This window comes from Salmo salar, chromosome ssa13 (genome assembly GCF_905237065.1).
Source record: "Salmo salar chromosome ssa13, Ssal_v3.1, whole genome shotgun sequence".
In the NCBI taxonomy this organism is placed as follows: Eukaryota; Metazoa; Chordata; class Actinopteri; order Salmoniformes; family Salmonidae; genus Salmo; species Salmo salar.
The window spans coordinates 40,661,388-40,684,313 of NC_059454.1; the positions used below are offsets into that span (position 1 = coordinate 40,661,388).

The 22,926-nt window shown below is 42.3% G+C and overlaps 1 protein-coding gene across 1 annotated transcript; it reads right to left on the reverse strand.

Annotated features, from left to right (window-relative positions):
• Positions 1 to 5,461: 5,461 nt before the first annotated feature.
• Positions 5,462 to 17,357, reverse strand: LOC106567091 (tubulin alpha-1B chain). Its single transcript, XM_014135975.2, has 4 exons — positions 17,146 to 17,357; positions 7,412 to 7,634; positions 6,729 to 6,877; positions 5,462 to 6,635 (listed from the first exon to the last, which is right to left on the reverse strand). Exons 1-4 carry the CDS (start codon positions 17,146 to 17,148, stop codon positions 5,655 to 5,657), a joined length of 1,356 nt encoding a protein of 451 aa, XP_013991450.1. The 5' UTR covers positions 17,149 to 17,357; the 3' UTR covers positions 5,462 to 5,654.
• Between the last annotated feature and the right edge of the window lie 5,569 nt (positions 17,358 to 22,926).

Consider the following 22,926-nt stretch of genomic DNA (forward strand, 5'->3'; position numbering starts at 1 on the left):
TGGGCTATACTCGGCCTTGTCTTAGGACGGTAAGTTGGTGGTTGGAGACATCCCTCTAGTGGTGTGGGAGCTGTGCTTTGGCAAAGTGGGTGGGGTTATATCCTGCCTGTTTGGCCCTGTCCGGGGGTTTCATCGGATGGGGCCACAGTGTCTCCTGATCCCTCCTGTCTCAGCCTCCAGTATTTATGCTGCAGTAGTTTATGTGTCGGGGGGCTAGGGTCAGTCTGTTACATCTGGAAAATTTCTCTTGTCTTATCCGGTGTCCTGTGTGTATTTAAATATGCTCTCTCTAATTCTCTCTTTCTCTCTTTCTTTCTTTCTTTCTTTCTCTCGGAGGACCTGAGCCCTAGGACCATGCCTCAGGACTACCTGGCATGATGACTCCTTGCTGTCCCCAGTCCACCTGGCCGTGCTGCTGCTCCAGTTTCAACTGTTCTGCCTGCGGCTATGGAACCCTGACCTGTTCACCGGACGTGCTTGTTGCACCCTCGACAACTACTATGATTATTATTATTTGACCATGCTGGTCATTTATGAACATTTTAACATCTTGACCATGTTCTGTTATACTATCCACCCGGCACAGCCAGAAGAGGACTGGCCACCCCTCATAGCCTGGTTCCTCTCTAGGTTTCTTCCTAGGTTTTTTGCCTTTCTAGGGAGTTTTTCCTAGGGAGTTTTTCCTAGCCACCGTGCTTCTTTCACATGCATTGCTTGCTGTTTGGGGTTTTAGCCTGGGTTTCTGTACAGCACTTTGAGATATCAGCTGATGTACGAAGGGCTATATAAATAAATTTGATTTGATTTGATTTAGATGCACTCACCCTGCGGAAAGATAGTCGTTTACAACTTTCTCAGAGAAATAAATACTTTTAATTTGAAAATCGATCAAGTATTAACTGTAAATACACATAGGACAAATCATAATCCAGAGGAAATTATCACCTTCAAATTCTACTTTACAATCTTCTGAAAGAAAAAAAGTTCTTAGAATATCTTTTGGCATAATAGACAGTTGGACCAAAACATTAATCTAAAACTGGAATAGTAACAGTATTTCATTTGTTTCAGAACGGAAATGGCCTAGAGTTTGTTTTGTTTCTGTCACGTTTGTCGTATGAAGGCGCGGACCAAAGCGCAGCGTGTGTATCGTTCCACATTTTATTATAACTGTGAAACTATGCAAGACATACAAATAAACTACTAAACAAAATAACAAACCGTGACGAAGAGGTGAAACATACACTACCTCAAAATAATCTCCCACAAAACCTAGTGGGAAAAACAACAACTTAAATATGATCCCCAATTAGAGACAACAATGACCAGCTGCCTCTAATTGGAGATCATCCCCCCAAAAAACATAGAAATACAGAAACTAGAACCACACAACATAGAAAATATAAACTAGACAAAAACCCCTGTCACGCCCTGACCAACTCTACCATAGAAAATAAAAGCTTTCTATGGTCAGGACGTGACAGTTTCATTCTTAGCAATTCTGTTGACGAGGAGAGGAGGGGGCTTGGGGCATGACAGAAAATGCTTTCATTGTAGAAGATAGGGTACCGGTACACATCACCTGACTGAAGAAACAAGTGATCAGCTGTTGAACAGACAAACAGGCAGTGTTTTTTAAACCAAATGTCACACATAGCCTGCCATGGGGGACTAATTTGACAAATCAATTACAATCTGATCAACACATTCCAAATAATGAATGCATTTGACTTCAAACTAATTTAGTAGACCTGCTGACCACATCTATTTTGATATGAAATGTTAAATCAAGGTATTTTTACTATGGCACTCAATTTTTTTTAACATTTAATCAGCAAACAGTTTGAACTTTGTTACTGTCAGACATTCTGAAATATCTCATGAAATATTTAAGTTCGAAATGAATAAAAACTTTACAGGTTACTCATTACTTTCAGCCTACTTCATAAACGAGGCAATTTATTTGAATATGAGTCATTATCCCTGGGTCGCTCTAATGCAGACATCAAAGCAGGAGAGAGATGTCATTAAGAAGAGACATCAGTTCAACGTCATGTTTTGTTAGAGTAGTAGGCTGAAGTTAACAAAATGATTGAGATTGATTTGCATTTTGGGTTACAAAACGAAATCTGTGTAAGATTATGAAAAAAAAACATTTGTTTTAGTCAAATTTACAAATTGTGTTGAAAACATTTAATAGAAACAGCTTTGATTTAACTAGTGTAAGAAGATATGAAATCTGTTACGGCTCTCGTTGGTGGTAGAAGTAGACCAAGGCGCAGCGTGGTAAGTGTTCATGATTCGTTTATTCAAGAAACACTAAAACAAAAATAACTACAGCAACAAAACGAAAGCGAACAGTTCTGTCAGGCACAGACACTAAACAGAAAATAAGATCCCACAAACTCAGGTGGAAAACAGGCTGCCTCAGTATGATTCCCAATCAGAGACAACGATAGACAGCTGCCTCTGATTGGGAACCACACTCGCCCAAAAACAAAGAAACAGAAAACATAGAATTTCCCACCTGCGTCACGCCCTGATCTAACCAACCATAGAGAATAATAAGGATCATTAAGGTCAGGGCGTGACAGTACCCCCCCAGGTTTGCGGACTCCGGCCGCAAACCTGAACCTATAGGGGAGGGTCCGGGTGGGCATCTACTCCCGATGGAGGCTCTGGTGCGGGACGCAGACCCTGCTCTTCTTGAGGCTCCCCCCACTTCGGTGGCACCTCTGGTGCAGGGATCGTCGCCGGGGCCTCCGGACCGGGGACCGTCGCTGGAGGCTCCGGACCGTCGCTGGAGGCTCTGGACTTCGGGCCATGGATCATCACTGGAGGCTTCGTGCTATGGATCATCACTGGAGGCTTCGTGCCATGGATCATCACTGGAGGCTTCGTGCCATGGATCATCACTGGAGGCTTCGTGCCATGGATCATCACTGGAGGCTTCGTGCCATGGATCACCACTGGAGGCTTCGTGCCATGGATCATCACTGGAGGCTTCGTGCCATGGATCACCACTGGAGGCTTCGTGCCATGGATCATCACTGGAGGCTTCGTGCCATGGATCATCACTGGAGGCTTCGTGCCATGGATCATCACTGGAGGCTTCGTGCCATGGATCATCACTGGAGGCTTCGTGCCATGGATCATCACTGGAGGCTTCGTGCCATGGATCATCACTGGAGGCTTCGTGCCATGGATCATCACTGGAGGCTTCGTGCCATGGATCATCACTGGAGGCTTTGTGCCATGGATCGTCACTGGAGGCTTTGTGCCATGGATCGTCACTGCAGGCTTCGTGCCATGGATCATCACTGGAGGCTTGGTGCGTGGAGCCAGCACAGGGCGTACCAGGCTGGGGAGACGCAGTGGAGACTGGGTGTGTAGAGCAGGCACAGGGCGTACCAGGCTGGAGAGACACACTGGAGGCCGGGTGCGTGGAGCTGGCACAGGATATACTGGGCCGTGGAGGCGCACTGGAGGTCTGGAGGTCTGGAGCATTGGGCTGGCACAACCCATCCTGGCTGGATGCTCACTTTAGCCCGGCAATTGCGGGGTGCTGGAACAGGATGCACTGGGCTGTGAAGGCGCACTGGCAGGATATCCTGGACCAAGGAGGCGTACTGGAGACCAGGAGCATTGAGCCGGCACAACCCTTCCTGGCTGAATACCCACTCAAGCCCGGCAAATGCGGGGAGCCGGCAACGAGCGCACCGGGCTGTGAATGCGCACTGGAGATACAGTGCGCATCAGCGCCTAACACGGTGCCTGATCGGTCACACGCTCCCCACGGTAAGCACGGAGAGTTGGCTCAGGTCTAAACCCTGACTCCGCCAATCTCCCCGTGTGCCCCCCAAACATTTCTGGAGTTTCTCTCGGGCTTCCGTCGTTGTTCTAATTCCTCATATCGTCGCTGTTCCTCTCTTGCTGCCTCCATCTCCTCCCTTGAACGGCGATACTCTCCAATCCGCGTCCAGGGCCCTTCTCCATTCATTATTTCCTCCCATGTCCACTCATCCTGGCCACGCTGCTTGGTCCGTTTTTGGTGGGATCTTCTGTTACAGCTCTTGTTGGTGGTAGAAGTAGACCAAGGTGCAGAGTGGTAAGTGTTCATGATTCGTTTATTCAAGAAACACTAAAACAAAAATAACTACAGCAACAAAACGAAAGCGAACAGTTCTGTCAGGCACAGACACTAAACAGAAAATAAGATCCCACAAACTCAGGTGGAAAACAGGCTGCCTAAGTATGATTCCCAATCAGAGACAACGATAGACAGCTGCCTCTGATTGGGAACCACTCTAGGCCCAAAAACAAAGAAACAGAAAACATGGAATTTCCCACCCGCGTCACACCCTGATCTAACCAACCATAGAGAATAATAAGGATCTCTAAGGTCAGGGCGTGACAGAATCAAACAATAATATGATTTCTGTGTACTCACCATGTTTAAGTTGAGAAATTTCAAGATGTGTTGCGGAGAAATTGAATTTTAGTAAGAAGTCTGATAGAAGTCTGATAGAACATTTGAAAGGTGGAGCAATTTATACTTCTACGATACAGTGGGCAGATGTCAGAGAAATTATATAGGAAGAGAGACTGCAGATTCTTTCAAACAACAATTTTATAAGATTTGAACAAATTAAGCAATCAATGACAACCACTCGATCAGTGCATCGTTAGGAAAGCCCAATGAACAGAGTTGTCTCTCTCCTCTTATAGAAAAAGTACAACCTATTTTGTCTATGTGGCAGTTTAGCAGATGGGTGGATACAGGGACGGAACGTGGTGTGTAAAAGCGGATTTAGCTTGTCTGTTCAGATTAAGATAGTTGACGTTACCACCATTGTCTGTTCCTTCCTGCATGTTTCCACACAGCTAAGTTCCTGTAGATTGTGAAAACAGGATGTCACATACTGCGGTCGCACCCAAACAGCGCTTATCTGTACACCCAGACTTATGACTAAGTCACATAAGACATGCCTGTATCAGCAAAAATACTAACATATAACAATAGAAAATTCTCAAAATAAAAACAGCATAGTAGGACTAATTAAACAGTATAGTATGTAATGAATATTACATTTCCACCACACAGACTGTGTCAAAACTGATTGGAAGATCTTATATGCCTTTTCCCAATTGGTTATCAGAGTAGAATAAGTCAAAGTATCTCTCCCATATGTGTGTGGTTTAAGTAAGCATCTTCAGAACCTACTTTTGGAAGTTGAAGTAACACTGTAAAACTGCAGTTATATTTCCAAAACTGCAGTACTACAATTACTGTTAGTATGTTTCCAAATTATAAAATTGTCACTACATTGTAACTGCAGTATTTATTTATAATTAATCTAGGTCTACCAGATACAGATTCCTCTACTTCTGATGAATATGTTGGAGTTTTAAAAACATTGATAAGTAATTGATGAAAAGTATACAACAAAACATACGGGAATCAATTTAAACACACACTTTTATTGGTGAATCTTTAATGAAACAAACAAATATGTGACTGTCACTACAACAAACCAGTTGTGCTTAAACCTAAACAAGAAGCAAGAAAATATCAAACTGTAGGAAGAAATGCATTGGTTTTGAAAATGTGCTATTATAAGATACAAGAGCCAAGGGCTTCCTTGCATGAACACTCAGTACTCCTCTCCCTCCTCCTGTCCGTCACCCTCGACGGTGTCAACCCCCACCTCTTCGTAATCCTTCTCCAGGGCTGCCATGTCCTCTCTGGCTTCAGAGAACTCTCCCTCCTCCATGCCCTCACCCACATACCAGTGCACAAAGGCACGTTTAGCATACATCAGGTCAAACTTGTGGTCAAGACGAGCCCAGGCCTCTGCAATAGCAGTGGTGTTGCTCAGCATGCACACAGCCCTCTGGACTTTGGCCAGGTCTCCACCAGGGACTACAGTGGGAGGCTGATAGTTGATGCCAACCTTGAAACCAGTTGGGCACCAGTCAACAAACTGAATAGAACGTTTGGTCTTGATGGTGGCAATAGCAGCATTGACATCTTTGGGCACCACATCACCACGGTAAAGAAGACAACACGCCATGTACTTGCCGTGGCGAGGGTCACATTTCACCATCTGATTGGCTGGCTCAAAGCAGGCATTGGTGATTTCAGCCACAGAGAGCTGCTCATGGTAAGCCTTCTCTGCAGAGATGACTGGGGCATAGGTGGCCAGAGGAAAATGAATTCGGGGATAGGGCACCAAGTTGGTCTGGAACTCTGTCAAATCAACATTGAGAGCACCATCGAATCGAAGGGAAGCAGTAATGGAGGAAACAATCTGGCTAATGAGCCTGTTGAGGTTGGTGTAGGTGGGACGCTCAATGTCGAGGTTCCTACGACAGATGTCATATATTGCCTCATTATCCACCATGAAAGCACAGTCAGAGTGCTCTAGGGTGGTGTGGGTGGTCAAGATGGAGTTGTAAGGTTCCACCACAGCTGTGGACACCTGGGGAGCTGGGTAGATGGAGAACTCCAGCTTGGACTTCTTGCCGTAGTCAACAGACAGGCGCTCCATCAGCAGAGAGGTGAAACCAGAGCCGGTGCCACCTCCAAAGCTGTGGAAAACCAGGAAGCCCTGAAGGCCTGTGCACTGGTCAGACTGAGGAGAAAGAGGAACATGTCAATAAAAGGAGTCCACATTCTGATCAGATAGTTGATCAAATATTTTAACGATTAATTCTGTGGTACCCACCAGTTTGCGGACCCTGTCCAGCACCAGGTCAATGATCTCTTTGCCAATAGTGTAGTGTCCACGGGCATAGTTATTGGCAGCATCCTCTTTGCCAGTGATGAGCTGTTCAGGATGGAATAACTGGCGGTAGGTCCCAGTGCGCACCTCATCTGATGAGAAAAAAACAGCAGCTTATGAAAAACAGAACGGGAAGTTCTAAAAGGGTTCTCCTACAGGGACAATGGTTCTGCATCGAACCTTTTTCATCTGAGAACCTTCACTATCGAAGACAGGGTTCTAAAATGGTTCTTTGTTGTTGGAAAAGGTTCTGGAACCAGGGTTTTTCAACAGCCCTCAAATTCAAATCTGAACCTCAAAGTCAGTTCTACTGTTTATTTTTCTTTCTTCCCCCCTCTAATCAGGAACTGATATCAATCAATCAATCACATTTATTTATGAAGCCCTTTTTACACCAGCAGATGTCACAAAGTGCTATACAGAAATCCAACCTAAAACCCCAGATAGCAAGCAATGAAGATGTAGACCTGGGACACCAAATGGGTGCAATTAATTATCAGGTAACAGAAAACCAGCAGTATTCTGGACCTTGTATAAGATTTCAATACCCCTGTTCTACAGGGACAAGCCAAAGAACCCTTTATGGTTCTAAGTATAACCTTTTTTTCTTAAGAGGGAAAGCTTACCTATGACTGTGGGTTCCAGGTCCACAAACACTGCCCTGGGGACATGCTTTCCAGCCCCAGTCTCACTGAAGAAGGTGTTGAAGGAGTCGTCTCCACCTCCGATGGCTTTGTCAGATGGCATCTGTCCATCCGGCTGGATCCCATGCTCCAGACAGTACAGCTCCCAGCATGCATTGCCAATCTGGACACCAGCCTGACCCACGTGGATAGAGATGCACTCGCGCTAGGGTGAAGAGGAAGACATCTTTTATTTGAAAGGAGGTTCGCAATAACCCAAAATAGTCTACAGCAGTGGTATTCAACTCTTACCCTTCGAGGTCCAGAGCCTGCTAGTTTTCTGTTCTACCTGATACTTAATTGCACCCACCTGGTGTCCCAGGTCTAATTCAGTCAATGATTAGAAGGGAACAATGAAAAAAAGCAGTGGAACTGGCTTTGAGGTCCAGAGTTGAGTTGGAGGTGTCTAGACCATGACATACTGTCAAAATATAAAAGATGTAATGTGAAAACACACAGCAAATTCCTCAGTGTTAAATTAACACTGAAAATGTGGACCTGTATAGACACTGAACAGTGTTGAATTAACACAATGCTTAGTGTAATGCTTCATTTGCATATTTCCCAGAGTGCCTTGCCTTTCAAATGAATTGTAGAATTACCACCAGAGAGGAAGAGGAAGAGAGATGCTCAACTTGGCAGAAATTCTGCCTCCCTCTTTGTTTCCCATTGTTAGGGCGAAGAGACCTGTACCTTGTCAGTATATCCCTAATCTTTGGTTACCACCCATGACTGAATTTGTTAATGACAGTGACATGCTTGTTGCCCTCATCAATTTTCAATCCCATGAACTTCACCATGTGAGATCCTAAGTGAATATTGTATCATTAAAACGGAATTATTTAACACATGATGTATTTCATGCCTTATTTTGAGGGCATACACTAAAACATACTGGGTTGTTTGGATGACCCAACTGCTGGGTCACATAGGGCTCTATTCAATCAGATCTGCTTTAGCTGACATTCACATAGCGGTTGTTTTGGCGGTGTCAGAGGTGGAATTGCGTTAGAGTTGTCAAATCCACATGTGGCTCCTGGCATTATACTGTACCTAAAGTGGACATTGCCATTGGCTGTACCGAATTGCAAAAACAGAAATCCCATTCAGCTTTATTTACAAGTTTGAATACTGGAATGTGAGACGTAATCTACATCTTGATTAGTTTAATGATTATTTAGTGTAATGATTTTTCTATTTGAGCGTAATTCTTTCTTTATAGTCTACACGTTCTCGTTCTGAACTTCTAACGTGAGTGGGGCGGGTGTGGCTTCGTGACAATGATTGCAAGAGCAGCTCACCGATTTGACGGCTCCAACGCAGTTCCGCCAAAAACATCCACTATGCAGGTGTCTGCTCTTGCTGGTTAAACGCTTGATCTGAATTAATCTAGGCCTTCGGTTTTTTTTTAGAGCAAGGTTTGATGATGCTGGGTTATTGAGATATGACACAGCAAATCAGATTAGAAGACTGGAGGCTTGGTTTAGTAGGGTTGTGGCTTTAAGTAAAGTTATTTTTGGCCACTCGTGAGAGTAAATGTCATTCCGGTTAATCTATTCTGTTCTAATTGTCATCACGTTACAGTTGAACACTGACTCTTTTGTAGCTTTAATTCATCTTACAGAAATGTATGAGTTCCTTAAAACCTCTTCGGCATACTGGTTATTGTTCAGAATTTCGGATGACTGACGTGCCCAAAGTAAACTGCCTGTTACTCAGGCCCAGAAGCTAGGTTATGCATATAGTTGGTAGCATTGGATAGAAAACAGTTTCTAGAACTGTCTGTGAGTATAACAAAACAAATATGGCAGGCAAAAACCCAAGGACAATCCATCCGGATTAATTGTTTTTAGGTCACTGGCCATTTCAATGCTAGCCTATGGGATATACAAATAGATAGGACCTAGATTGCAGTTCCCATGGCTTACACTAGATCTCAACAGTCTTTAGAACGGGTTTCAAGCTTGTTTTTTGAAAAATGAGCAAGTAGTTGTAGTTTTTCCAAGGTGTCTCATTAACCTCTTACATCTAGACGTTCCGCTAGCGGAACACCTGCTCCAATATCCAATGATAGGCATGGCGTGAATTACAAATTCCTCAAAAATACAAAAACTTAAATTTTTCAAACATATGACTATTTCACAGCATTTTAAAGACAAGACTCTCCTTTATCTAACCACACTGTCCGATTTCAAAAAGGCTTTACAGCGAAAGCAAAACATTAGATTATGTCAGCAGAGTACCAAGCCAGAAATAATCAGACACCCATTTTTCAAGCTAGCATATAATGTCACAAAAAACAAAACCACAGCTAAATGCAGCACTAACCTTTGATGATCTTCATCAGATGACAACCCTAGGACATTATGTTATACAATGCATGCATGTTTTGTTCAATCAAGTTCATATTTATATCAAAAACCAGCTTTTTACATTAGCATGTGACGTTCAGAACTAGCATACCCCCGCAAACATCCGGTGAATTTACTAAATTACTCACGATAAACGTTCACAAAAAACATAACAATTATTTTAAGAATTATAGATACAGAACTCCTCTATGCACTCGATATGTCCGATTTTAAAATAGCTCTTCGGTGAAAGCACATTTTGCAATATTCTCAGTAGATAGCCCAGCCATCACGGCTAGCCATTTAGACACCGACCAAGTTTAGCCCTGATCAAACTCCGATTTACTATTACAAAAGTTTCATTACCTTTGTTGTCTTCGTCAGAATGCACTCCCAGGACTGCTACTTCAATAACAAATGTTGGTTTGGTCCAAAATAATCCATCGTTATATCCGAATAGCGGCGTTTTGTTTGTGCGTTCCAGACACTATCCGAAATGGTAAAGAAGGGTCGTGCGCATGGCGCAATTCGTGACAAAAAAATTCTAAATATTCCATTACCGTACTTCGAAGCATGTCAACCGCTGTTTAAAATCAATTTTTATGCCATTTTTCTCGTAGAAAAGCGATAATATTCCGACCGGGAATCTCCTTTTCGGCAAACAGAGGAAAAAAATCACAAAGACGGGAGCGGCCAGGTCACGAGCCTAAGCCCACAGTCCCTTGATCGGCCACTTGAGAAAGGCGATAATGTGTTTCAGCCTGGGGCTGGGATGACGACATTCAGGTTTTTCCCGGGCTCTGAGCGCCTATGGACGACGTAGGAAGTGTCACGTTAGAGCAGAGATGCTTAGTAAAAGATAGAGATGGCAAAGAAGTTCCAGAAATGGTCAGATAGGCCACTTCCTGTAAAGGAATCTCTCAGGTTTTGACCTGCCATTTGAGTTCTGTTATACTCACAGACACCATTCAAACAGTTTTAGAAACTTTAGGGTGTTTTCTATCCATATATAATAAGTATATGCATATTCTAGTTACTGGGTAGGATTAGTAACCAGATTAAATCGGGTACGTTTTTTATCCAGCCGTGAAAATACTGCCCCCTAGCCATAAGAGGTTAAAAAAGTAGTCTTGTTGGTTTGTGAATGAGGTGCGCGCACTTCGTTATTTATCTTCCCTATTGAACATACTATTCTCCGTCTTATAGATTATCGTTTATTTAGATAATAGAGGACCTGAGGATTAATTAGAAACACCGTTTGACTTGTTTGGACGAACTTTACCGGTAACTTTTGGATTAGTTTGTATGCATGTTGAATGAGTGGATTACTGAGATCATTGGCGCCAACTAAACAGACTTTTTTGGATATAAAGAAGGACTTTATCGAACAAAACGACCATTCATTGTGTAGCTGGGACCCTTGGAATTGCAAACAGAGGAAGATCTTCAAAGGTAAGTGACTTATTTAATCGCTATTTGTGATTTTGTGATGCCTGTGCTGGTTGAAAAAGTATTTTGATGTGGGGAGCTGTCCTCAGATAATCGCATGGTATGCTTTCGCCGTAAAGCCTTTTTGAAATCTGACAATACGGTTGGATTAACAAGAAGTTAAGCTTTTAAATGATGTATGACACTTGCATTGTCATGAATGTTTAATATTACGATTTTTGTATTTTGAATTTTGCGCTCTGCAATTTCACCGGATGTTGTCGTAGGTGTCCCGCTAGCGGTTCATGCGCCCTAAGAGGTTTTAAAAAGTCTATGCAAATTCTAAAGCGATAACCCCAATGGGATAGTAACTACTTTGTTGCAATACGTAAATAATTATGTTAATATTTTTGTGTTACAATATGTACTGTGCAATAATATTCAAGGAAAATTTTACATTGCAGTGTACAAACTTAACATGATTAAAAGGGTTGACATTTACTCTCACGGTGTCACGTCCTGACCAGTATAAGGGTTATTTGTTATTGTAGTTTGGTCAGGACGTGGCAGAGGGTATTTTGTTTATGTGGTTCGGGGTGGTGATTTATTTAGTAGGGTGTTGGTTTAGTTAGTTCCGGGTTTTTGGGGTTATGTTCTAGGTTTGTATTTCTATGTGGTCTCTAGTCTTTTGTATTTCTATGTCTAGTTTATTGGGGTTGGACTCTCAATTGGAGGCAGGTGTTTTCTAGTTGCATCTGATTGAGAGTCCTATATATGGGTATGTGTTTGGTTAAGTGTTTGTGGGAGATTGTTTCTTGTTTTGCCTGTGTGAGCCTGACAAGACTGTTTTGTTGTTCGTGAGTTCTTCATTTTTGTTATTTTGGTGTTCTCTTTATTAAAAATAAATACAAGATGAGCATCCACATTCCTTCTGCGTTTTGGTCCTCTACTCCCGACGACAACCGTTACAGAATCTCCCACCACAAAAGGACCAAGCAGCGGAGAAGGGAGTGATGGGAATATGATATGGACTGTCGGGAAAAGGAGACATGGGCAGAGTTGAGGAGAGGCATTTCCAGGGCTGTGGAGGATTTTAAGGGAACCCGAGAGGCAGCCCCAAGATTTTTTTTGGGGGGGGCACACGGGTAGTTTGGCTGGGCGAGGAGTGAGCCCCAGGCCAAATCCCCGTACCTTTTTTGGGCAACCAGTGACTGGACAGGTCCCGTGCTTCGGGGTAATGGGTACTGTGGCGAGGCCAAGTATTTTTAGGCCAGTACGCGCAGTACCAGCGCCCCGCATTTGCCAGGGGGAAGTGGGCATCCAGCCAGTAAGAGCAATGCCAGTTCTGCGCTCGAGACCGCCAGTACGCCTCTACGGTCCAGTGCATCAGCCCAGTCTGACTCGTCCTGTTCCCGCTCCCCGCACTAGCCCTGAGGTGCGTGTTCCCAGGCTGATACCTCCAGTACCAGCACCACGCATCAGGCTTCCAGTGTGTCAACCCAGTCCGACTCGGCCTGTTCCCGCTCCCCGCACTAGCCCTGAGGTGCGTGTCCCCAGACTGGCACATCCAGTACCAGTACCACGCATCAGGCTTCCAGTGCGTCAGCCCAGCCTCGAGAGTTCGGCAATAGTGTGCAGTCCAGAGTATCCGGCAACAGTGTGCAGTCCAGAGTATCCGGCAACAGTGTCTAGTCCAGAACCGAGGGAGACTGCCTGCGATCCGGAACCGAGGGAGTCTGCCTGCGACCCGGAACCGAGGGAGTCTGCCTGCGACCCGGAACCGAAGGGGTCTGCCTGCGACCCGGAACCGAAGGGGTCTGCCTGCGACCCGGAACCGAAGGGGTCTGCCTGCGACCCGGAACCGGGTGAGTCTGCCTGCGACCCGGAACCGGGTGAGTCTGCCTGCGACCCGGAACCGGGTGAGTCTGCCTGCGACCCGGAACCGGGTGAGTCTGCCTGTGACCCGGAACCGGGTGAGTCTGCCTGCGACCCGGAAACGGGTGAGTCTGCCTGTGACCCGGAACCAAGGGAGTCAATCAGCAACCCGGAACTGAGTAAGTCTGTTGACAATCCGGAGCTAAAGATGATTAACTGTGTATCGAATGAGTCTGCCTACAGTGTGGAACGGAAGAGGTCTGCCTACGATCCGGAACGATGGGAGTCTGCCTACGGTCCGAAACTGAGCAAGTCTGTCTGCATTCTGGAGGACAGTAGGCCGGAGCCAGAACCACCTCCTGTATAGGTGGGTTGGGGAGGGGGGGTGTAGCACAAGTGCCGTCGGTGACGGCAGCCACCCTCCCTTCCCTCCCTTTAGTTTAGGGGGATTTTTTTTATTGTTGAGGTGCATCCGGGGTCTGCACCTTTAGGGGGGGGTACTGTCACGTCCTTACCAGTATAAGGGTTATTTGTTATTGTAGTTTGGTCAGGATGTGGCAGAGGGTATTTTGTTTATGTGGTTCGGGGACCAGCTGCCTCTAATTGGAGATCATCCCAAACAAAACCCCAACATAAAAATACAAAACTAGAACCTGAACATAGAAATAGAGAACATAGAGAAAATAACTGTCACGCCCTGACCTACTCTACCCTAGAAAAAAAACCATCTTTCCATGGTCAGGACGTGACACTCCCCCTTTTTCCTCCAAACATAACGATGGTCATTATGGCCAAACAGTTATATTTTTGTTTCATCAGACCAGAGGACCTTTATCCAAAAAGTACGATCTTTGTCCCCATGTGCAGTTGCAAACTGTAGTCTGGCTTTTTATGGCGGTTTTGGAGAAGTGGCTTCTTCCTTGCTTAGCGGCTTTTCAGGTTATGTCGATATAGGACTCGTTTTACTGTAGATCTAGATACTTTTGTACCCGTTTCCTCCAGCATCTTCACAAGGTCCTTTGCTGTTGTTCTGGGATTGATTTGCACTTTTTGCACTAAAGTACGTTCATCTCTAGGAGACAGAATGCATCTCCTTCCTGATCGGAATGATGGCTGTGTGGTCCCATGGTGTTTATATTTGCGTACTATTGTTTGTACAGATGAACGTGGTAACTTCAGGCGTTTGGAAATTGCTCCCAAGGATGAACCAGACTTGGGAGTAATTGAGGCCAAGACCTAAAAAAAAATTGAGGTCTTGGCTGATTTCTTATGATTTTCCCATGATGTCAAGCAAAGAGGCACTGAGTTTGAAGGTAGGCCTTGAAATACATCCACAGGTGCACCTCCAATTGACTCAAATTATGTCAATTAGCTTATCAGAAGCTTCTAAAGCCATGACATCATTTTCTGGAATTTTCCAAGCTGTTTAAAGGCACATTCAATTAGTGTATGTAAATTTCTGACCCACTGGAATTGTGATACAGTGAATTATACGTGAAATAATCTGTCTGTAAATAATTGTTGGAAAAATGACTTGTGTCATGCACAAAGTAGATGTCCTAACCTACTTTCCAAAACTATAGTTTGTTAAATGTGGTTGAATAAATAGTTTTAATGACTCCAACCTAAGTGTATGTAAACTTCCGACTTCAACTGTATATGGGGGATACAATATTCCCAGCTCTGCAGATTTTGCTGTGAGGAGGCAGAGTCATTAGATCATTTATTTTGGTATTGTCCATATGTAGCTCATTTTTTTGTCACAGGTCCAGGAATGGCTGAAGAATTGCAACATTTGACTTGAACTAACGCTGCAGATCGCAAAACTGGGTAATTTGAAAAGCCATAGTCAATCAATCAATAATATAATAATTATTTTAGCAAAAATGTATATTTTTAATTTACAATCTGTAGAAGCTATAAGAATAGAAAGGTTCAGTACTTTTGTGAAGCATCACAGCACAGTTGAAAAATATATGGCAAATAGAAATCCAAAATGGATGGTGTTAAGAGATAGATGGGAGGGGTTGAATGGAGCTGAAGGGTGGGACTAATAACAAGATAACCAATGTAAAGCATACGAGGTCTGTAAAATGTATATAGGTTCAGAAATTTGGTGAAATAGCACAGTTACAAATAGAAATAGAGGAAAGACCAAAAACAAACAAAATATAACTATTGTCAAATAGATTGTGTCTGTAAAATGTGTATAAGATGCATAAACTGAAGGTAGAAGCCTAAGTGTTATTGTTTATTAGTTTACTCCAATTGGGGGAAGGGTTGTAGGGTTTGCGGGGAATAATAAAGGTATATTCTTTAAAAAGTATGTATATCTATATAAGTATTTGTATGTATATATGTATGCATGTGTGTGTGTGTGTGTATATATATATATATATATATATATATATATATATATATATATATGTGTATATGTGTATATATTTACCAAAAAAGATATGGGGGATTGGAAATGATGCAGACAATTACATTGATGGAAGCAACAATCTATCCACAATATTAAGCTGATCCACCCCTAAGAAAGAAAAAAAACTCTCAATGTTAAATTTAACACTGGAGAATTTGCTGTGTGGAATAACAAAGATCTCAGCCAAACGTTAGATTGCTCTTATATGGACCATTCTTAATTGCTGTTCTATATTATCTTATTCTATCGAAGGGATAATCAATGAGGGGCTATGCATTTTATGGAAAATTATGAAAAAACGTGGAAAGTGTGTTCCACGACGTGCTAGCGGAGTGGAACTGACCTTCCACGGACTTGCATTATTTTCCAGAGAATGCATAGAGCCCCGAGTTGATTATCACATTTTTACCATGGCTATAATTTAACACATTTACCACTAGAAATCTGTTCATTTGCCAATAGAAATGTGTTCAACATCCACTGAAGTAGCTAATAAATTGACTAGATAGCTACAGTAGATGCAGTGGTAGTTTAGCTAACCGAATCATCAGTCCTAGCTTGCCATTATGAAAAGCCAATTCAACAATGCCAATAATGTTTTCAATTCGACTTTTGCTTCAAAAGCAGCTCAAACATAGATGTAAGAATTAACTATAGCCATTGAATTCTAGGGTGAAAATATACTGTTCGTTATAGGGAAATTATACACACTCGAAAATGCCCTTCAATCCAATCAGAAATAAGTATTCAACAATGCTATGGTATAGTTTAGAATAATCAAATATTCTTTAAGATTCTACAGGTTCTGATTTGATCTAGCCTACTGTTCTACGGATGTGTTTTAGTGTTGTGTTTTCCTCTGACTGCGCAGCATATGGAGGGGATTATCTAGGTCAGCAAGTTTTAGTGCTGCTGTCTCTTTAAAAGTTATGAGATTAGTCAAACCACATCCAGGTTTATACTGAAATTCATTCCCAGTGTTATAAGAAGAGGTTTTTTTCCTTGGATAAATATATTTCAATAACTACTGCAGCAGGTGAATAGGATAAACCAAATGTGCAAATATAGCCACAGGTAGCATTTTTTGTTGTTTTCAATCTCTCATAGCAAGTGGCAAAAATATAGATAGCGTACTAAAATACGCTGGAAAATATACATTCCATACAGTCTAATAAAGTAAATAGATTCGTCCATCAAATGGCAGTGAGACGACTGTCCACGTTGACCAGCGCTGAACATGCCTAATCTGATTTAGCCTACTGTTTGCACTGACTGACCAAAGGATTTTGGAGAAGTAGGTTACCGCGCAGATCCATTCATTGCCGGTCCCCACAAAGTTTACATCTCTATTAACCCCATTATATTTACCTGCTTTGAGTTCAGAAAATTTGACATAAGTTTACACAATATTTGTAAAAAAAAAACAAACATGTCAATTAAGGCTATTTCGATCGTTTCTATTTGACAAATGTCATAGAGCCCATGGGTGCAAATCAGGACTGTCCCACACATAAATTACTAACAAACATCTTCACAAAATGGTTGAAATTACACATTACATAATATGTCACCAAAAATATGTCGACTATGCTCACCATGATAGCTTCTTGTGCAGGGGATGAGGAGAAGAAAGTAAAATAACGATGAGCTCGTTTCAGAAGTCTGCAACCTGAGGTGTGCGATATCTGAAGATAATCCCATGAGTGACGCAACCGTAATACTATTCAGGATTAGTGACCTAAGTAGTACATTTATTACATTTCAAAAGCAGTACATTTACATTATAATTGGCTGTATTCAACCCATGCCAAAATTGCTTTATAAATCTAGCACAGAGGTTTTCGCTGTTACACAAGTGGAATAAGGAATATATCCTCTTTTGAAAAACAATTCATATGCAGTTACTAAACTATTATGTAACAAAATATAAATACAATATTGTTAACAGTATTATTAGTGTTATTTCACAGGAATAAGAACAACTTAATGTAAAGTGTTACTAAAACCTGATTGTGTGCTTTAACTACCAAATTCATGACAACTATAGATATACAAACTGAAACACATTTAATAAGACAATTATTTGAAAAGAGATAATACTTGTCAGACAATACATTTGTTTTTCCAATACAGTAGTCACTTGATACACTGCACTTTAATAAAAATGCTTTTGAAATCTTTACAGACAGATTTAATTTATAATTCACTGTATCACAATTCCAGTGGGTCAGAAGTTTACATACATGAAGTTGACTGTCTTTAAACAGCTTGGAAAATTCCAGAAAATGATGTCATGGCTTTAGAAGCTTCTGATAGGCTAATTGACATAATTTGAGTCAATTGGAGGTGTACCTGTGGATGTATTTCAAGGCCCACCTTGAAACTCAGTGCCTCTTTGCTTGACATCATGGGAAAATCAAAAGAAATCAGCCAAGACCTCAGAATTGTTTTTTAGGTCTCCACAAGTCTGGTTCATCCTTGGGAGCAATTTCCAAACGCCTGAAGTTACCACGTTCATCTGTACAAACAATAGCACCAAGTATAAACACCATGGGACCATGCAGCCGTCATACCGCTCAGGAAGGAGACGCGTTCTGTCTCCTAGAGATGAACGTACTTTGGTGCGGAAAGTGCAACTCAATCCCAGAACAACAGCAAAGGACCTTGTGAAGATGCTGGAGGAAAGAGGTACAAAAGTATCTAGATCCACAGTAAAACGAGTCCTATATCGACATAACCTGGAAGGCCGCTCAGCAAGGAAGAAGCCACTGCTCCAAAACCGCCCCAAAAAAGCCAGACTATGGTTTGCAACTGCACATGGGGACAAAGATTGTACTTTTTGGAGAAATGTCCTCTGGTCTGATGAAACAAAAATATAACTTTTTGGCCATAATGACCATCGTTATGTTTGGAGGAAAAAGGCGGAGGTTTGCAAGCCGAAGAACACCATCCCAACCGTGAAGCACGGGGGTGGCAGCATCATGTTGCGAGTGTGCTTTGCTGCAGGAGGGACTGGTGCACTTCACATAATAGATGACATCATGAGGTAGGAAAATTATGTGGATATATTGACGCAACATCTCAAGACATCAGTCAGGAATTTAAAGCTTGGTTGCACATGGGTCTTCCACATGGACAAGGCCTACAAACCTGACTCAGTTACACCAGCTCTGTCAGGAGTAATGGGCCAAAATTCACCCAACTTATTGTGGGAAGCTTATGGAAGGCTACCCAAAATGTTTTGACCCAAGTTAAACAATGTAAAAGGCAATGCTACCAAATACTAATTGAGTGTACGTAAACTTCTGACCCACTAGGAATGTGATGAAAGAAATAAAAGCTGAAGGGGCACAACGACAGATTTTTAACTTGTCAGCTCAGGGATTCAATCCAGCAACCTTTCGGTTACTGGCCCAACACTAACCAACAGGCTACCTGCCGCCAATGGCTGTAACACAACAAAATGTGGAAAAAGTCAAGGGATGTGAGTACTTTCTGAAGGCACGGTAAAGATAAGTTTAAGATTCCACATTCTAATTATTTAGTTGATCAAACGTTTAATTCATGAATTTATTAATTCATTAATATACACACCCGTTTGCGGATCCTGTACAGCACCAGGTCAATGATCTCTTTGCCAATAGTTTGGTGTCAACAGGCGTAATTGTTGGCAGCATCCTCTTTGCCAGTGATGAGTTGTTCAGGAAGGACAACTGGTGGTAAGTCCCAGTGCGCACCTCATCTGAGGAGAGAAAATTAGCTGCTCATGAGGGTCGTGAATGAGGAGCTCGATACCAAGAAAGCAAGGAATCATATGCAGCCACACCTCTTTTCGATAAGGAACGAGGCTTACCAATGACTGTAGGCTCCAGGTCTACAAACACAGCCCTGGGGACATAAATCCCAGTACTGGTCTCACTGAAGAAGGTGAGGAAGAAGTCATCTCCTCCTCCGATGGTCTTGTCGCATCTATCCATCTGGCTGGATCCCATGTTCCAGGCAGTAGAGCTTCCAGCAGGTATTACCCATCTGGACGCCAGCCTGACTCACATGGACGGATATGCACTCACTGGTGGGGAAAACCTTATTTAATTAGAATCAAACTCTAACAAAATGTTTGGACACTTGTTCTATACAATCAGAATATCTTCTCAGTATTAAAAACAAATCATCCATTTGCCTACCTCAAAATAGTTTATAAAAGAGAGACTTTGTTGCAGCAGCGCAACAATGTATCATTGTAGTGAGTGACGGTAGTAACATTGTAACAGCATCAGATTCTTTCTGCTCTAAAGAAGGCTAAATAATTCAGAATAATTTATATCTGCCTTATAGTAGGTTATGCTAGTGTAACGTAGGCTATCCATCACCGATATATGCCTACAGGGCTGTGCACAGATCTTTTGGAGGGCATGTGCTCAACCAAAAAAATGGCAGGGCCTCCTGAGTGGTGCAGCGGTCTAAGGCCCTGCATCGCAGTGCTTGAGGCATCACTACAGACCCAGGTTTGATCCCAGGCTGTGTCACAGCCGGCCATGACTGGGAGACCCATGAGGCGGCGCACAATTGGCCCAGCGTCGTCCGGGTTAGGAGAGGATTTGGCCGGCCGGGATTTCCTTGTCCCATAGCGCTCTAGCAACTCCTTGGGCGCCTGCAAGCTGACTTTGGTCGCCAGCTGAATGATGTTTCCTCCAACACATTGGTGCGTCTGGCTTCTCAGTTAAACGAGCAGTGTGTCAACAAGCAGTGCGGCTTGGCAGGGTTGCGTTTCGGAGGACGCATGACTCTCGATCTTCGTCTCTCCCAAGTCCGTAGGGGAGTTGCAGCGATGGGACAAGACTTGAACTACCAATTGCGGTAAAAGTACAACAAAAAAGCAGCTTTGGCAGCGATTACAGCTGTGGGTCTTTCTGGGTAAGTCTATCAGAGTTTTCCCACATCTGGATTGTGCAACATTTGCCCATTATCCTTTTCAAAATTCTTCTAGCTCTGTCAAATTGGTTGTTGATCATTGCTGTACAACCAATTTCAGGTCTTGCCATAGATTTTCAAGTAGATTCACATCAAAACTCAGGAACGTTCACTGTCTTCTTGGTAAGCAACACCAGTGTAGATTTGGCTTTGTGTTTTCGGTTATTGACCTGCTGAAAGGTGAATTCATCTCCCGGTGTCTGGTGGAAAGCAGACTGAACCAGGTTTTCCTCTAGGATTTTGCCCACGCTTAGCTCCATTCCATTTAGTTTTTATTCTGACAAACTCCCTAGTCCTTAACGATTACAAGCATACCCATAACATGATGCAGCTACCACTATGCTTGAAAATATGGAGAGTGGTACTCAGTAGTGTGTTGTGTTAGATTGGCCCTAAACATAACACTTTTTATTCAGGACAAAAAGTGAATTGCTTTGCCACATTTCTGCAGTGTTACTTGCCTTCATGCAAACAGGGTGCATGTTTTGGAATATTTTTATTCTGTGCAGGGTCATAGCCGTGGTAAGAAGCTTGGGGTTGGGGGTGTTGCGATTATTTTGGAGGGGGTGCTTATACAGGACCAGTAAAGGCCCAGTACACTACTTTTAAACTAAATGTACATTTAAACTAAATGTATTTGAGTGTGTACCAGCATTTTGTAGTCTGATAATTATCTGTACAAAACAGTTAATCTGATAATCAATATAAAAATACTTGCTTGATATAAGTTTTCCAGTTTCTTGAAATACCTTGCAAATGCAACTTTTTTATATGTGAAAATTTAAAATGGTCTATTCATTCCTTTTCTATTTTAGAAGACGCTAATCCAGAGCAATTTACAGTAGTGAGTGCATACATTTTCATACTTTTTCATAGTGCTCCCTCATGGGAATAGAACCTACAACCCTAACATGCAAGTGCCATGCTCTGCCAATTGAGGCACATCACAAACCACTTGATGTCTCAATGTACTTAATTACTGTATTGTGCATTGTTTAACTTCATGGTGATCGAAAATGTACAGGTACAAACCTAGATGACCTGCCAATGTAAAATACAGTAATGTATATTTATTTACATTAAGCAGATTGTAGGATTTTAAATTAATACTGCACAAAAAGTGGTTGTTTTCCATCTTATTTGATCAAGAAAAATATTGAATTTAATGTGGATGTTTTGTGTCTTTGCCCATAACTTTGCACATTTTTATGTAAATGTTTGAGTACAGGGTCTTGTTCTTTCTGGATTCCATTAGAATGACAATTGCAGAGAAAATGACAGGGCAACAAGTCTTACAATTCCAACTATTGAATCCTGAAAGATACTGTTCTTAATTATACACCTACCTTTTTTTTGCCAAAGCTGAGATGCTCTCTGGCAACTGAGTTAGGAAGGACGCCTGTTTCTACGTAGAGACTGGGTGTATTGAGACGCCATCCAAAGTGTAATTAATAATATCACCATGCTCAAAGAGATATTCAGTCTGCTTTTTTTTACCGATCTTACAATTGATTACCCTCGTGAGGCATTGGAAAATCTCCCTGGTCTTTGTGGTTGACTCTGTGTTCAAAAATTCACTGTTCGACTGAGGGATCATACAGATAATTGTATGTGTGGGGTACAGAGATGAGGTTTTCATAAAAAAAATTTAAAAAAATCACTTGTTAAGGAAATTTTTACTCCTGAACTTATTTAGGCTTGCCATAACAAAGGGGTTCAATGCTTATTGACTCAAGACATTTCAGCTTAAAATGTTTAATTAACCTGTAAACATTTTCAAAAACATAATTCTACTTTGACTTTATGGGATATTGTGTTTAGGCCAGTGACAAAACATCTCAATTGAATTTATTTTAAATTCCGGCTGTAACACAACAAAATGTGGAAAAAGTCAAGGGGTGTGAGTACATTCTGAAGGCACTGTAGACAAAGCTTACTGACACAACACACACTTTTACACTCATATGCTGCTGCTACTCTGTTCTTTATTTTACTCTTATTATTATTATCAATCCTCATGTCTAGTCACTTTACCCTGCCTTCATGTACATGTCATGACGTTGGCCTCTTTGGGTACAGGAAGGACAGTTGACCCCCTCCCCTTCGTACCATCACCCAACCTACCTTCCCCCCAACCCAGGGTTGTAAAAAACCCTCTGAGGAGAATCTCCTACCCCATGTTTCATAGAGAGACAAAGGAAATTCTTCCAACTCATAGAATTGGAGAACCGAGCGACATGTGTGTGCTGGAGAAGGTATGGAAGATTGTTGAAGAATCCAGCTACGAACTCATCCGCTTGGTACAATTTTGTGATACTCAGAAGAGACAATATAGCCATATTACCATAAAACTGTTTATATAATAGACTCAGTTTAAGACTTGCCTCATATGGGTGTATGGAATG

What these genes read in the sequence shown, in the direction of transcription:
- LOC106567091 (XM_014135975.2), bottom strand. An exon ending in CCTGGAACCCACAGTCATAG is followed by an intron (nt 6,878 to 7,411) that starts GTAAGCTTTCCC and finishes TTTTCTCATCAG; the next exon opens with ATGAGGTGCGCACTGGGACC. An exon ending in TGGACAGGGTCCGCAAACTG is followed by an intron (nt 6,636 to 6,728) that starts GTGGGTACCACA and finishes CTTTCTCCTCAG; the next exon opens with TCTGACCAGTGCACAGGCCT.